This window comes from Cupressus sempervirens, chromosome 8 (genome assembly GCF_028749045.1).
Source record: "Cupressus sempervirens isolate cs-2001-9-10 chromosome 8, ASM2874904v1, whole genome shotgun sequence".
Classification (NCBI taxonomy): domain Eukaryota; kingdom Viridiplantae; phylum Streptophyta; class Pinopsida; order Cupressales; family Cupressaceae; genus Cupressus; species Cupressus sempervirens.
Genome location: NC_143125.1, coordinates 213,559,555 through 213,572,403, shown reverse-complemented (window position 1 = coordinate 213,572,403; position 12,849 = coordinate 213,559,555). Strand labels below are relative to the sequence as shown.

The following is a 12,849-nucleotide window of genomic DNA, read 5'->3' as shown; positions in this document are numbered from 1 at the left end:
ATGTGAGGCCGGACTTCAAATTTGAGGAGTGCATAAACCTTTCTTTTCGTAACCATTTACATGATTACTATGTAGAGGGTAACAGTTTAGTGCTCCCTTATTACCATTGGTTTTGTACGTGGTTGTAATATCCAGCAATAATGGGAAGGTGGTCAGCTAACTCTAAAAAACTTGAGATATAAAAATTTGAATTGTACAAGATTCCCTGAGCTTGCAGTTACTGACAAGTTTGTTGTTTTCTACCAGGGAATAAACTTCATTAGCCAATATCACCAACCAAACGTTTGCAGTTACATGCATTAACTATTGAACAAGAGTGGAAGAGGATAATAGTTCACCATTTCTAAGGAAAGGATTTAACAACAAACTTATTCCTGATGACATTGTTCTTGTATATTACTGACAATAGCAAGTGAAGGTAGTATTATGAATGAAAGATGCAATGAATAGTATCGATACCTGAGCTATCTTATTAAATTTGTCAACGTGGTATATGTGGCTGTGTAGGAATTGTCAACGCTTATCACCAGAGATTATATGTCATAATAAGTGTGTAGACTATTGCCACCACATTATGCGATCTGTGAATAGAAGGATTGGGAAAAGCTTAACATTATCAGATGTGGGGATCAATATCCTTCTCATATGTGAAGTGTGAAGATGTGTGTAGTAGAAGTAATAAGCTGCGTACTTAAAAAGCCAAATCAAGATATTCCAGAATGAGACAATAGAGTTAACGGCAGGAGTCTATGGAGGTAAAAGTGAAATTGCACATAGTAGGTTGCCAAGAGAACAAGGAAATATAAATATTACTCAGTTTGGTTCGGGAATCAACAAGTCATCATCAATTGGGGGTAATTCAAATAACTTTTCAAACTTAGATTTATTATGAGGATGACAATGACAGTGATGTTGACTATAAACAGAAGAGGACAAACAATGGAAGATCAAATTCTAGAAGTGCTAGTGGATGTGCATTATATGGGCGAGACTAGTCATTACCAAGGATCAGATCCAAAGTGAATTCAGGGAATTGCAATGAAGAGGCATCTAGAAGATATTCTAGGAAACATATTGATCAGTCTCACTAGTTGTGCCATTGTGGTGAAGATAACAAAAGCAAGGAAGATACCAATTTGGAAATGGAAAGATGCAGAGAGAGGAGCCACAAGCATTGGCAAATTATGGATGCAAGAACACATGCAAAAAAAGATTTTGGAAGAAAACGCAGACAAATGGAAAATAGGAGAAGTCATGTTATAAATAATAGAATCAACTCCTCTGATTCCTATTCCAGTGAAGGTGACATGTTGGAAGAAACATCAATGCACAAAGACTGCACAAGCTACTCACATGAAAAAACGTCCAAGCATAGATGGTCCTCAAACAACCTTCAAAATCAATTAAAAAATTGTGTGGACAAGGACAAAGATTATATGGTTGATCTCATGAATTTCTTGCAAAGTAAGAACCAACGAACACTCCAAATCTTTACATGACCAATTTGATATAGTTGGTACATCTTCTGAAGAAGGATATCTAGTTGCAGGGATCAAGAAAGGTACAATGAATCTACAAGGGTAGTCAACCCAAAATTTTGATATAAGAGTAGAAATACTCGACATTTACCAAGAATATAAAAAACTTCCTAACTGAGTTCAGAATGACTTACCATTCAGCTATTACTTGAAACTTCATCTAGAGCAGCAAAATAAGACGGATATGGAAAAAAGAAAGTACTTTGAATTGGTTCGACATCTCTTTGAAAAGGACTAGTGCAAAAAATTGGATGAAGAATTTCCAACAAGCCAAAATCTTCTAATAGAGGGTCTTGATAAAGAAAAAATATCAACCACTATTGATTTACAGCCTTTTCATGATCCCGTAGATGATGTTACGCAGGGTGTAAATTTCTATGTTGGTGAATGGGAGGTTAGCCTTGATGAGCAGGTTGATGAAGTTGGTTGCATACAGGGTAATAACATGGTAGGAACTTTGTATGATGTGTCTTTATATACAAATGATAACCTAACAACACTTTCTCCTTTGCATGCAAGTGAAGGGACTAGAGGAAAGAAGGCCTATGATATTGAGACGTGTGATGAACCATGTATTTTGTATGCCCATGACATAAAATTAGAGGAACACACCGAGATGACACTACAAAACGATGAACCGCTTCAAAATGACAATCATGAAATGCATACCGCAAAGAACCAGTTGAAGGTTAATGAAGATAGAGTTGTGGCATCTTTGGTACATTATGACAACACTCACAAGATGGTTGAGGATTTCTATAGGAAGGTACAAAGAGAAGAGAAAGGAGATTGGCCTATTGCTGATCTGCAGGTGGTCAAAACAGCCCTCGAATCTATGAAATCAGATTATATATGTTTTCTTTTTGATAGGGATTATACTCTTTAAGGTTGTCGAGTTCTATATCGACCAATTGAATAAAGAAAGGAATGAGATTAAGGAGCTCAACAAGGAGCTTAAGTATGTTCCTAAGGTATTTGTTGATACTCAGTTTTCTCTCCAAGAAGTGGAAAATCAGATTTGGAGCATAAATCATCTTAGGGAACATGAGGATAAGGAGAGGCAAGAATTTTTTCTAGAGGTAATAAATGAACTTGATAGCATTCAGCAGACATATGATTTGGATAGTTGCCCCAGGTGACTAAGTTCAAAAACTTAAGATCACATTTAGCTTATACACAACCCTTTGTTTGAGGTAGATGCTGTTTGGATTTCCGATAGTGCACTTTTTGAGGTAGAGGAGAGAGTTCCTCTTGATTTCTAGGAAGAGGATGACCTTGACTTTAGTGATTCGAATCAAGCTACGGTTCTTAACAGCTAACTTTGGTCACAGGATTGGTGTGGTGAAGTGACGACTGTTGCCCCTCTTTCGTACAACCTTTACATGGTTCTAAATTCTAACTTATATATAGGTTAGATGGAGTTCTTATTTCAGCAGTTAAATAGGTCTTGGTGGAGGATTGAGGAGAGTTATGTATTGATCATAGGGAATGCCTTTTCAGCTTTATCTTTCTTATGACCCCTATGTATTTAGGGATTCTTCAGAGTGATGATGGTAGTATTATCTTTTATGCATCCTTGGTGTTGATTTCAGCTTTTGGACAACTCATTTCCTACATCATCTATTTAGGATGGGTTGTCACCGCTTACTGGGGTATACATAGCTTCTGGATACATCTTTATCTTATCATGTCAGCAGATTATGTCATCAGTGTTTGGGATCCAAGTGTTGGCCGTATGTATCTATGGCTTGTTGAGAGTTGGGTCGCAATTCTACTCAGTTTGAGATTGGATACGATGACTTAGAGTTTTACCGCCCTTAGGTGTAGTGACATTACTTGGATTAACACGGGATCCAGGGATCTGGTTGATGGATGGATTGCAGTTTCATACCTTGCTTCACAGTATGACCGGACTTGTTCTCCGATCAGGCTATAGAGCTACCTACAGATTTATATGGGATCCTAGTATTAATTGCTTGACGACAAGCAATTTTGAGGAGGGCAGATTTGTAATGTCCCTTTTTGGGAGATTAGAGGATTTTCAGATATACCCTTATAATATTAAAATTTATCTATGGGAGTTGGAATAAAATGGAGCAATTTAATATTATAAAGGGGGGCTAAAGGCTGAGGAGGAATAAGACAAAAAGCCAGAGGGAAGTTGAAGAGTCACAGGGGAATAAGACGAAAGCCAAAGGGGAGTCAAAGAGTCTCAGTTTGTGTATTAAAAAGGGAAAGAGGCTCATTCCTAGATATGCTTGATTTATTATTCAGTTTTCATGTTTTCTCTTGGGAGAGTAATAAGAAAGCTTCAACTTTCAGCCAATGTGAGGATGTGGCCCCTTGCGCTGGTAGACAGTGGATGCAAACCCATTGACTGTGGAGACGTCATTTCAGGTGTCTCGTATGCACTTACAGGTTCTTTTCTGAGTGTTCCAATCTGACTGTGAACTCTGTGTTTAAGATTAGATTTTGAATCCTTGTTTGTATTTCTGTTGTATAATTCAATAATGTTGTTTTAAGGAGTTTTATGAGAGTTTTTTGGTTTTTTATTGTGGATTTGTAATGCATTTTAATATGCTTGAATCCTGAGTATCATTTTGAGAAAGAACGGGCTAATATCTATCAGTTAATCTACAATTTTCTATTGTGTTTTGTAATACATCTGCATATTTTTAGTGCTGATTATAATTTGGGGAAAAACTGAGCAAATATCCGGTTTGGGATACTTCAAAAGATAAGACCACCTTTAAAATACACTGGCATGAAATTAAAAGATTTCTGTTCTTTCTGCTTTACTGGCTTAATGTAAGGCCATATGAAAATACTGAATGGTTGTATCATTACTTATCTGCAGAGAGTTTTATGGTTCCTCTATCTTACAAAATGACAGATCTTTAAGTCGCGCAGATAAAACTCTGTAACTCTTTCTAGAGACGAAGGAGGAACAAAAAGAACCTGAAAATTTTTGAACCTTAGTTCTTGGAGGATAACTCGGATGAAGAGTTAGTAATTAGTAAGAAATGAAAAAAGGAGTCAAGGAAGCCTGTTAATCTTCTGTTTTAAACAATACCAGTTAAGATAAGGGATACCTTAGGTATAGTTTAGAATATGTTCCAGCCTGTATATAGTAAATAGCTGCACAGGACTAGGCATGTAGAGAGCAAGGACTAAGTTGTAACAACCCGGTCCTGGCTGTAACTTCAACAACTCCAATTGATTGACAAATTCAGTATTTTGGCATTTTGTCAGACATTTGGCTAACTCTGTACTGCTAATGAATGCAGTTCTAATTGAGTTTACCAATAGGTGTGAATAACTTACATTAACTGTGCAACAAATCTAAACTTTTACAAATATAGTTTGTGTAATTCTCAATAGGAAATAGCATGACACTGAAATACTTGTTTGAATGATGCAAAATGTATATTGATCAATTCAGTACTCATTTATAACTGTTTCAGAACTATGGCTATATTGGAAAAGAGAGAATTGCAATTTTCTTAAAGAACCTGGTTACCCAATGATCATCTTCCAATGATTTCTTTCAGTTCTTGACACAGGGCTTCCTAAATAACCTCTAGAATAGAGTTCACAGGCTGCTAGCAGTGATGTACAAGCATCCAAGTGAAAATGCAGACCTCCAGCAAGGAGTTCACAAGCTTTTCAATATCATTTGCTGCCAATATTTCAAATCACATGTCACTGAATTTGAAACCCAGGCTTCTTGAACTGATTTGCAGATGAAATGTAATTAATTGCATGCCTTGCTGTGTAATTTCAGATCCAAGTAAGTGTTCACAGGCCACTAAATAAGGGTCGCAGGTCTCCAATTTGCCAAACGGAGCTACAGACCTGTGTAATAATCGCCAATCAACAGGAGTTTGGCATCCAACTTTATGCCAATATGCAGAATTCATTAACACTCAACAGTGGATAGTAAAATCATCTGCTTTCAAACACCAACATCCACAATAAATGAATACCCAATAGCAAGATTGCATTCCACAATAGACTTCTCGATTTGATTAAGTTTCAAAGCCACTCCTAGTGCAAATAGATTTAAACCCTATCACTTCAGAATTCCAACCACCATAACAATGAACTTCAACTTCTCACAAATAGTATGCCACAGTAAAGAAGTAAGAATTGCAATACCTCAGCTGCAATTGTATAGATAAATCAAGGAGAATCAGTCTCCAAGAAAGAGCACCAAACCCTTATACCTCAGCAAGGGCAAAGGAAAGCAACTTTGAAATTTAGGCAACGAAAAAAATTAACCGGGATGTTTTTCTTATCAAATGGGCTCATATTTATAATTTCCAAATGGCACAAAGTTTCCTAAATGCATCTTCAGCTAAGAAGCTTCCTCAACACAACATTAAAATATAATAAAATGCCATATAATATAATTATTAATTACTTTTGGCTCCCAAAAATGACCTTTTCCACCATAACTAAATATTTTGACACACAAGGCCATTGTTTCTTGTGCCCACGATTTAAAACTTTTCATCTGGGTTCCGAGTTCCAACGACCTATGATACTAAGGTGACCAACATACACCACCAACAAAAATAACGTCAACATATTTAGATGAATAATATTAATACTTCACCTATCTTGCGAAAACAACTAAAGAAGCATCAGAATTGAAATCTGACAACACTAGAGTGATTTTGATGAAGAAAGACAATAAATGAACTTGACGGGGTGACTTACTATAAATAGCGAAGTAATGAGAATTGGAATCGTATCGGAATCGGCACGGCTGAATCAAATCGTGAATCGGGGGTGAATTGCCAGTGAATCGGCAAATTTGAAAAAACCCTTTAAATGTAGAGCTTTTAACAATTTAAGACTTATTTCATGCACCCTTTATCGAGCTTAAACACACTATAACATCATCAAATAGAAGTTAAAACTTAACACACATAAACATGAAACATAAAATCTATCACATACGTAACTATGTTATCATCATGTACTAAAATGTAAATTGTAGGCTAGCTGAAGTAAATAAAAATCAAATGATCATAATGATTCAAATCATAGAATGTATGTAAGATGAAATCATGAAGATCTATAAGACATCAAATCATAAATGTATGTATAAATCTAAGATGAAGATCCATGAAAGTTTGAAATGTATGTCTATCAATGATTTAGTATCACTATCAATATCTATACAGTGTAAACAAAATTAAAAAACAAGGCTACAGCTCAAGCCTCTTCTTTTCTCTCACTTTTCCTCTCTTCTAGTCATGCTTAACAAATAGAAGGCCCTTTAGGGTTATAACAAAGAGAATAGGTCAAAAAGAAAGTAAAAAAAACAACTTATTTTTTTAAAATTTACAACTCCATACTTTTCTGGCCACGGGCGATTTCTTGCCGATTTTTCCATCCAATTCATGCGATTTTTTTGATGAATCGCCGATACCGGCGATTCATGCGATTCATCCAAAAAAATCGGGTGTGGCGATTCCTAACTCCAAAAAAATTGCCCACCTTGAATCTTATTGCTGAATCGCCAATTCACGCGATTGTCGTTACTATGATAAATAGACACTCCTTCCAAGATTCTTAGAACCCAAACTAGAAGCCTGAAATAAAAACTGTGAGCATCACTCAACTCTTCTAACTCAACTGAGCTAATAGGAACCAACAAATTGACTCACTATAAATAGTAAGTCTCTCAAACGGAGCCAAAACACACCATAGGCTGCTAGAACACCTATAACCACACAACTGAGACCCTCAAATCCTATTGTCAGCTCACGAGGGTCGTGATGGTGAACTGACCAAGCCAACCAAAGGAGCCTGCTGAAAATGGGGACATCACATAAGGTCGCTACTTTTTGAATTGGGCACTTGTCTGAACATATTAACTGTTTTATTATATATAATCATCTATTAATATGAATGATGTGCTACTAATATCCGATACAGGACTGCAAGGTAAACATCAAAATATCACTGCATTAAGAAGTACAGCCAGGCTAACTATGATTATACTTTCTTTTTTTAATAATTTTAAGATTGGGTTTCAATACTAAATAGTTAGCTTGCTCAATACCAACTATGATTTTGTTATCCACAAGCATTTGGCTCTAATGCATATTCAGCTAGTGTATTGGTGTAATGGTTAGTGGCTTAGAGGAAGATCCCACCAAGTGAAGATAAATATGAGGTTTTAAATAAAAGTATTTTTCTGAGAATACTAATCAGTTTCAGGGCCCAAGAGAAAATATCACTTAAGATTAGACTCAGGCTGACAACAGTCATTCGAAGTTCTAATACACTCTCAACAGAGTTAAAAAGGAATATTGTTAAAGGCAGATTGCAGTATGCATTAATGAATTAGGTCATTCATCAACGATAGAACCTCGATCTCTTATGTAATAGTGAATTGTATTCTATGGCCATGAGCCACATATGTAACAATAAAATGTAATTGTAATCCATGGTCATAGACCGTTGACATGAACTGCACCATGTATCAAGGGTATACCCTTGGAGATCCATTTGTAATCATGACCCTTGTCATGAATTTATTTACATCAATGGGAATCCCCTTGGAGGTCATTCTTCTCCTCCCATGCCCGCCGTAAATGGAGGTAAATGTAAAGTTTTTAAAATTAATAAAAATCAAGGCTAATGCCATTTACCGACCAAAAAAAAATTAGAAAGCTTTAATTATTTAAATTATTTTTTCTTCAAAAATGCTTGGGCTCTAAATGGGAAGATCACAAGTAGGAGCTTTGCTAAGAGCAATTCAAGTTATTCAACACAAATTCTTGCATAGCTTGGGAGACTTTTGCTCACTTGAGGTCTTGATGTGTCAATCACCCTTCCTATACAATTGGTCAGAAAATGAAAGACATATTTGGACTGATTAATGCAGTAAGGTATACAATTTTATCCAAGCAAAGGTAGTAGTTGGGATCTCATCTACTGGTTTGAAGCCAAGGTGCTAATGTTTCATGAAGATTTCAATAATTTAGGAAAAGTAGGGACTGCTCCCCAAAATCTTTTCTCTGTCTGATTCTTTGCAAAGAAAATTGCACAATAAACTTCTGCATAGTATCTGATATTAGACACCATCGGTTTCCTGATTTCAAGCCCATGCATGCGAATTCTCCAAGGGAAGCTACAATCTCAGAAATCTGCAAATCAGTATTCAACCATGGAGAGATGAGACATTTGTCTTGAGCTCCATTATTGCCAAGATGATGATCAAATTATCTTTCATTGCTGGCACAGATTTGCTAAAGTTCTGTAGGGGCTGAGCAATGTTCTTTCTAGCTGCTGCTTGGATGGTGACCTCAACCTTTTTCTCTAAAATTGATCTGAGGCTTGCTAGCATTTGTTGGAGGACAACACCTGGTGGAGGGGGGGGGATCCTGCATGATCTTTCCTCATAACTGAAGAACAGGGATCCACGGAGTTAGAGGATCGACTGATGGAAGAAACCCTAGCAATGCTCTCCATCCCACCAATATCCACATAATTTGATCTTGATTTGAATATTTATATTGTTATTGGCATAATTATATCTTGAGTACCCATATGTTATATTTGTCTAATTCCATTTACAATTATACTATAGCCATCAACTTGACAGGGATAAGCAGTTCTTGGCTTCCTTCCCAATGTTTATAACTCCTATCATTTTATTGCTTTCTTCATTATTCTAACTTGTCGATTAGATTGCTTTCTGATTTTTTGATTATTTCATAATTAAAGTCTCGTTTGGTTTCTTTTTTTAATTCTGCTTTTGCATTTTTCTATATAGATACTTTTTTATAACTGGTTGTCCTTTACCATAGACCTTCCTTGGTCATATATGGATGTCAATACAAATTTCTCTCTTTCTTTCTTTCTTTTGCTAAGTGCAAACTGAAAATCTTGGTAAATTGAGGCATTTTTGCAATAGAAATGAATTCCTATATGTATATTTTATTTGTAGCTAGGTAGGACCATGCTTAACATAGCAAGAGTAGCCATGCTAAAAGCTAGTCAAAATGAAAGGACGAATGCCATTGAAGCTGAGCTGGAACTTGAAAAAGCAAAGGAATTACTTAGTGGTGCAATAAGGTGACATTCTTTTCTTCACTCCATACAATAATGATTTTAATAATTGAGATTTTTTTGACCTCTTAAGTTGCTTTAAGTACAATCACACTAATTGGTATGTTGACCTTCATTTTGGGGTGATGTTTTCATGGGACTTATTAGTTGCACACAAATTTGTAGAACATTGTGGATGATAATAATAATTATTGGTCTAACTTAGTTTCAATTCTCACAAAAAACAATTTGTAGTTAATCATGATGTTCAATGAATTTTTATGAATTTCTTATTATTTTTATGATGGATCCAAAAATGGAGATTCTCTGTATTTAGAAGTTTTTTGTGATCAGCTTTGAGCAGTTGAGGATGTTATTAATTTGTATTTATTGTTTTGTTTTAATTTTTTAGTTCTTGATCAGTTTTTCAGCTGCTAGAATTCCTTCACTCTATCTTTTTTGTGTTGTAACTAAATGTATATGCATGTACCTTGTTCTACCCACTCAGAATTTTCCTTCTTGTCATTTTTTGAGTCATTTTTTCTTTCCTCTTTTTGTGAGCCATTGATAACCCCTGTTTTTAAATTTTAATCATGGCATAGTTTTAGATTCTAATCAATTTCTTTGCATGATAAATGACATCTGTTCAACACATCAAACAGGAATAAGAAGAAAGCTTGAATTAGGGCAAAGATGCAAATTTGACTAAGGCATGAATGTCATGCCCCCTATTTTCAATAATTAAAATAAATTAAAAATACAATAGATAATGATAAATTATAATATACGTTATTATTATATATTATAAATGTAATAAGGAAAATGATATCATATATACTAATCGATACAATCATATCATATATTATATATGATTATGATGTAATTGATATAGTGAATTAATAAATAAATAATATAAATATAATGTAAATAAAGTAATACGTAAAATCTGTATAATAAATTGATATAGTAAAATAATAATTAATTATGAGTGAATAATAAGAATTAAGAGACAAAGAGGTAAAAGCCTATAACGCAACGGTAACTTGCGAGCCTCTCATGTGTGAGGTCTTGGGTTCGAATCTACCTTCGCTTAACATATGATAATAATTAAGTCCAACAATTAATAATAATTAATCTAGGCTTCGGCCGTCTACCGATCAAAAACAATTAAAAAAAACAATTAAGAGAAAAAGAAATAATGAGACAACTATTATTCTAATCAATCCCAAGATTGAATAGATTCAATTCATCAAATATTTTGATAAAGAATTATTTGAATATTATATTTATATACAATCAAATCAAACATTTAAATATAACGTAAAAGTATAATAAACTCTATATCAAAATATAACAATTATAAAATATACTAATAAAACTAAAATTGATATATCTTCTATATCTGAGAAGAAGCATGTCTCCTCCGAACCACACCTATTTAGGAGAGGATCGAAAAAAATGGGCAGGGATCATATTGCACATATTGTATTACACTAAGGATGGAGGAAAAATAAGGTGCCAGAAATCACCAATACGCAGACCCTTCATTCCCTATATTCAACTGCTAGAAATATTGAGGAAGGATGGAAGTTTGAGTGACAATAAGGAGCCCATCAAGGAGAATAGAAAGCCAAACGATCCAACTCAGTGATGCATGAGTAACATAATCAGTATCCCATTTCAGAGTCAGCACATTAATACACAGTCAACGATCTTAAACAATATTAGAAAAACTTAATTTTAAAGTGTTTTAGAAAAAGTTAAAAAAAAATTAGAAAAGCCTAATTGTAAAGGGTCTAGCTAATATTTTAGTTACCTTTTTTCATATAAAAAATTACAACCTTACAATGCTTGTTTGGTTTATGATATGCTCACTTAGAATTCTCCTCATGTTTGACTTCAAGTCAAACTCATTCTCTTCATTAGAATATATACATATATTATATCATTTATGTACAGCATGCATTTCAATGTACTTTTTCTTTCTTATACTTAAAATTATATTTCAAGCATATATTGGCAGAATGTTTGAGAGTGCTTTCAGATCTTTAGAAGTGAAGATGCAAATTCTAGGTTTTAAATTTTTATATGGATTTTCAAACTTTGTCAAATTTCAGTAATCAGTAGGCTTCTAGTATCATTTTTGTGCTCTCTCCATCTCACTCTCTTTATCTCCCCTGAACTGTAGACTTATCTATCACTCTCATTCTCTATCCTTTTGTATCTTACTCTTTCCTCTCTCCCCCGAGATCTAAATCTCTCTCTCTGCCTCTATCTCTCACCCCTAGACCTCCAGAAAGGACTTACCCTCAACCTTGTTTTGGTGTTGCTCTCAAACACTCATGGAACTATAAGTCATAGAAAGTAATAGGCCAGTGATGAGTCATGATCATAAGATCTACAAAGTACATATCCCTTGTTGCAAATATTTGCATATGATATTCAAAGACACAATCAAGGATTATCTTGTTTCATACATTAAACAACTTGTTTAGTATACAAGGACTGATATAGGCAATGTTGGCATGGTGTAATAATCATATCATCAAGTGCAAGTGAAGGCATAGTTGGCAAGAAATGGCATTTTCATAATTATCATGTCTTACATAGACAACACATATGACAATTTCATCTATTAGTATCCTAGCTAGGGGTGAACTAGAACATAACTATTTATCGATCTACATAGCTATTCCTCTTTGTTAATGAGATTGACAACAAAATAGGCATTTTTGAAGACTTCAATAAAAAATTATTAATTCCCTACTTGAATATACATAATAGTCACTGAGACACTAGACAATATTTATTTGCTCCCCACATGATGTGTTTATTTGCTTGCACAAAGTAAACATAAATATTCACAAAGTAGCATCAAGAGCATAGTAATGAAATAGAATTCATGTGAATAACAATGGCAAAAAGATAAACTTTATTTCCATGTAACATTATAATATCAATAATTCATTCTAAGTATCATCCAACTATATATAAAGTGCTCAATGGTAGGTTCAGTATGCCAACCATCGCCAACTTCGCACAACTACCTTAGAACCAACAACCATTACACTGACATTCATAAGTAAAACATAAGTATTATTCTTGTCCACTAAACTATGGCTAAAGCCCCCACCTAGGGTATTTTTTAGTGGTGAATATTCATAATTTTGCGAATTTTAGAAAATTTTTGCTAGTAATTTGGCTAAAAATCCAAGATTTAATGCAACCTAAATCGCCACAT

At 34.5% G+C, this 12,849-nt stretch overlaps 1 protein-coding gene across 2 annotated transcripts in view; it reads left to right on the top strand.

Annotated features, from left to right (window-relative positions):
- Nucleotides 1–12,849, top strand: part of LOC149542262 (Tetratricopeptide repeat (TPR)-like superfamily protein) — a 361,357-nt gene that overhangs the window by 258,024 nt on the left and 90,484 nt on the right. For both annotated transcript variants that reach the window (XM_089797253.1, XM_089797252.1), the window contains one exon: nt 9,508–9,635. In XM_089797253.1, the coding sequence (XP_089653379.1) occupies nt 9,508–9,635 (128 nt within the window). The remainder of the gene's footprint in view (nt 1–9,507; nt 9,636–12,849) is intronic.